Source organism: Formica exsecta, unplaced genomic scaffold, assembly GCF_003651465.1.
Source record: "Formica exsecta isolate Colony F162 unplaced genomic scaffold, ASM365146v1 scaffold1632, whole genome shotgun sequence".
NCBI classification, from domain to species: Eukaryota; Metazoa; Arthropoda; class Insecta; order Hymenoptera; family Formicidae; genus Formica; species Formica exsecta.
The window spans coordinates 4,748-8,731 of NW_021848950.1; the positions used below are offsets into that span (position 1 = coordinate 4,748).

The 3,984-nt window shown below is 34.3% G+C and overlaps 1 protein-coding gene and 1 pseudogene across 1 annotated transcript in view; one reads left to right on the forward strand and one right to left on the reverse strand.

Moving 5' to 3' along the window:
- Positions 1-205: 205 nt before the first annotated feature.
- LOC115233215 lies at positions 206-2,969 on the reverse strand (annotated as a pseudogene).
- Positions 2,970-3,473: 504 nt separating this feature from the next.
- Positions 3,474-3,984, forward strand: part of LOC115233214 (putative fatty acyl-CoA reductase CG8306) — a 3,323-nt gene continuing 2,812 nt past the window's right edge. The window contains exon 1 of the mRNA XM_029803519.1: positions 3,474-3,904. Within this exon, the coding sequence (XP_029659379.1) occupies positions 3,713-3,904 (192 nt within the window). The 5' untranslated portion in view covers positions 3,474-3,712. The remainder of the gene's footprint in view (positions 3,905-3,984) is intronic.

Below are 3,984 nucleotides of genomic sequence, written 5' to 3' on the forward strand. Positions count from 1 at the left end.
CAATTTAAGCGGCATCTACAATAGAGATTTTAAGCCCTAAGCCTTAAGAAATTGACCAATCACAGTCAAGTATGAGGAGAACACTCGACTGTGATTAGTCAATTATATATGTCTCATATGATGACATGAAACAAAGGGCAGCAATTTACAATTGGGCAAATTGGAAGTGTATGTAAGTAAGTGTAAGAATCTAAGTGTGTATTAATGCTGTAAGACCGGGATAATGGCGTCTTTGTCAGGATGACGCGCAGGAAACCCTGTGGCTGGTTGGAGTGTCCGTAAATTACGGCAACAATTAACTTTTACTGAACTCTATATTTAACAAACGCACGATGTACAACGTACTACGACTCTCTCGCGACTCTCTCTTGCCACCCGGGAACACCCTGTATATTTCGCATAAGTACGTTATCACAAATTACATCACGTTTTGTGTAACCTGCATTATTTCTTCTGATTGGATTTTTTAATACATTATCGTTGTTTTCTACCAAATCTGTTTCTATTGGTAAATCATCGTCATTGTGCAACAAATAGATGTGTAAAACACAACATGCAATGATAAATTCGGGAATTAAATCTACACGTTCCATATCGAGTATTGACAACAATAAAGCTTCTAAATCTTCCTTGTAGTAAGCCAAATGCACGTTTAATAACAGTTCGAGCGAATGAATGGCAGAAATGGTCATTTTTTTGTTTATTTGTTAGGTGCCCATTATCCCGATATAGTGTCATTAAATGTTCATGAAGAGAGTATATGCTGCATCGCCTACTAAATGGCTATTATTATGAAACTTTCCTGGATCTTCTAAATAATTATGAACTTCAGACAAACGAAATACACATTGATCATGGACAGAATCAACGTGTCCAGCAAGACAGTGGATAAATCGTCGTTCATGGTCACAAACGGCCTGTTAATAATAAATAAAAAATTACGATTAATTATATAACTACATTTTAAAAAGACATTATAATTTCAATTACTTGTAATTGTACTATGATTATTGACATATAGTATGGATTCCTGATGGCAGTGGAAGGAGTAATCGCATGAGTAGAGTGAGAGGCAGATAATATGACATCACTTCCATCTCTTTCTAATAAAGTCTGATTGGATCAGCAGTACTGCTGATTTTTTGTCAACCAATCAGGCTTTATTAGAAAAAGACGGAAATGACCTTATACTATTTGCCTCTTACACTACTCGTGCGATTACTCCTTTCACTGCCAGCAGTCCATTCTATATGTCGATGACTATGATGTCTTTTTCTATTAAGATTCAGGATAAACATGTGGTGCTTTTATATTAATGTGCCATTAATTGCTATTATTATTCCGGAAAAAGTACTAGCTGCAGTAAATCTCATCATAACTTCTTATGCTCTATTGCCTTCTGGCCATGTAAATAGAGGATACAATTTGGCAATTGCTTTTGACACTCTTTTTACAGCTCTTAATACACTAACTCTTCCAACATTGAATTTCTCACAAATAGATCTATAAATAATTAAACCATGCAACTTTTGTCTGAAACATTTTTTGATATCTCACTTCGTTTCCGGAAAATATGCCCGCGTCACTATAAATGCCGCACCCTGTATATATATATATATATAGAAGTAACGCGTTACTTGTAACGCCGTTACCGTTACAGTTACTTTTTTCGGTAACTGTAACGGTAACAATTTACAAATTATTTACGGCGTTACAAATTTTGTTTGTAACGGAAAAATTAACTTCGTTACATTTTTCGGTAACGAGTAACGAATTTAACAGTTACTTTTATCGTTACTTTTTTTTAATTTACTCGGTATAATTTTCATACAAAGGAAAATATTGATAAGAGTGTTGGAATGCAGCATTACATGAAAACTACTGAAAACTCATTTTGGTATCTTGTTTCTTTGTAAGACAATGTTTAAAAATTTTTAGTGTTTAATTTGATCTTGTATTAAAAAAAATTGTATGTAAAGTTATTGTTATATATAAAAAAACTAACGGAAATTGTAACGACTCGTTATTTTTTGAGTAACGATGACGGTAACAAGTTACTTTTTAAAATTGGTAATGAGTAACGGTAACGAGTTACTTTTTAGAAAAAAGAACGGTAACGGTAACGAGTTACTTTTATAAAGTAATTTTCCCAACCCTGTATATATATAATATAAAGCATTAATCAAAAATGTACTGCATACGCAAAAAAAACGATTTGCGCTGCATTTTCACTTTCGAACGTTGTGAAAGTGTGCAAAAAGGATATTGCTGTGTATGCAAATACTTACGAGAAGTGTAAAATAAAACAGTGGTCTGAATAAGTATACTTTGGACTATGTGACATCGATACATTCTCTATTTTGTAATGCTGTTCAAGGAAACGATTCCTGTGCGCTTACGCAACGCAAAATATAAACTTGCTAATATATTGTGCTAATATACGTATCTTAAGAAGTCTATCTTCATTATTTATCTTAGGCCAAATACTTTTAATATAGATTCTCTCGGAGTAAAAAAACATTTTTATCGATATTTTATAGGTACTACTCTCTCTCTCTCTATTAATTATATCACAGTAAATACTTCAATATACCAATTTAATACTTTAATATGTATATATGTATTATTTTTTATTTCATTACATATTTTACAATGAATACATAAATTCGCTGCGTAATCGTGCGCGCGAACGCAAGCTCGATTGCAGGATTGCGTTTTAAAATTACTCCTTGGAGCTAAAAGTAGCGTTCGATCTCGATTACAATCAGGACGAAAAAAACAAAAAACTTCTTTGTCCTGATTGGTCAATCTCAAATGCTACTCTATTCCAAGAAGTAAATTTTGGAATATAAGATCTCGTGGAGCGCAATTGCTCTCTATAACAGATTTCCGTGTCGTATTCCTGTTGTCGTGTTGCTCGATTCAGTGTTGCCGGATCGTAGGATCATGGAATCCCCACCATTTGACATCGTACGGTTCTTCCTAGTAGGCAATATTCGTTAGATGGGCAGGGTTTTTTTGCGCATGCGCGTTGAATGTGGTATCAATGAAGTAGTTAATCGAATGAAACGAGGTCCTGTATGGCCCCCGTTTAATTCTTTTCAAAAGTTATTTAAAAAATTTTGAAAATTAATTAAAAACAAAATAAAAAATAATATTCACAAATTATATTTATTTCTTTATTTATTTACATAGCTATTTAACTTATCTTCTGCGAGATCCCGCTAAAACTGAAATGCCCTTTCACATATACGTAACTGTAAACGTCATCGTTACGTTACGCATGCACGAAAAACCCGGCTTGTCTAAAAAAACTAGGCTTTTTCTAGCAACGTTGACCGGACGTTTATGAATGCCATTTACGAAAGACGCCCAGCGATTAGCCGCTACTATATGAACTTCGTTTACTATACACATACACATTTAAATCTATGATATTCATCGTCAGACGTTTTTCATTTAATGTGGTGGGAGAAGTATATGTTTCATGAACTGGGGCAACTGGCGGCACTACCCTCGGCTCAAACTCAAACTGTCTCTATCCTTCGTTCGTCCGCGCGTGTTCAATCTGGTCCAATCGAAACTGATCGAAACACTTGATGTATTAGAGGCATTAGCAGGCATCCACGATAATTCTAATATAAGCGTTATCCAGCAAAAATATTATTTATATTCAGCGAGAAAGAGAGCAATTAGGAGCTATTAGAGAGCAATGGCATCGCACGTAACGGAATTTTACAATGGCAAGAGTATATTTATTACCGGTGGTACCGGTTTCCTTGGCATCTGTTTGATAGAAAAACTCCTGAGATGCTGCCACGGTGTCACGAATATTTATCTGCTAATTCGATCGAAGAAGGGAAAGGAGATTACGGAAAGATTGGAGGAATTAACGAAAAATTCGGTAAGTAGCATATCGAGATTATTGAGAACGTGGCACTTACGTTCTTTTCATTATATTTTTTTATTTTTATTTTATATACT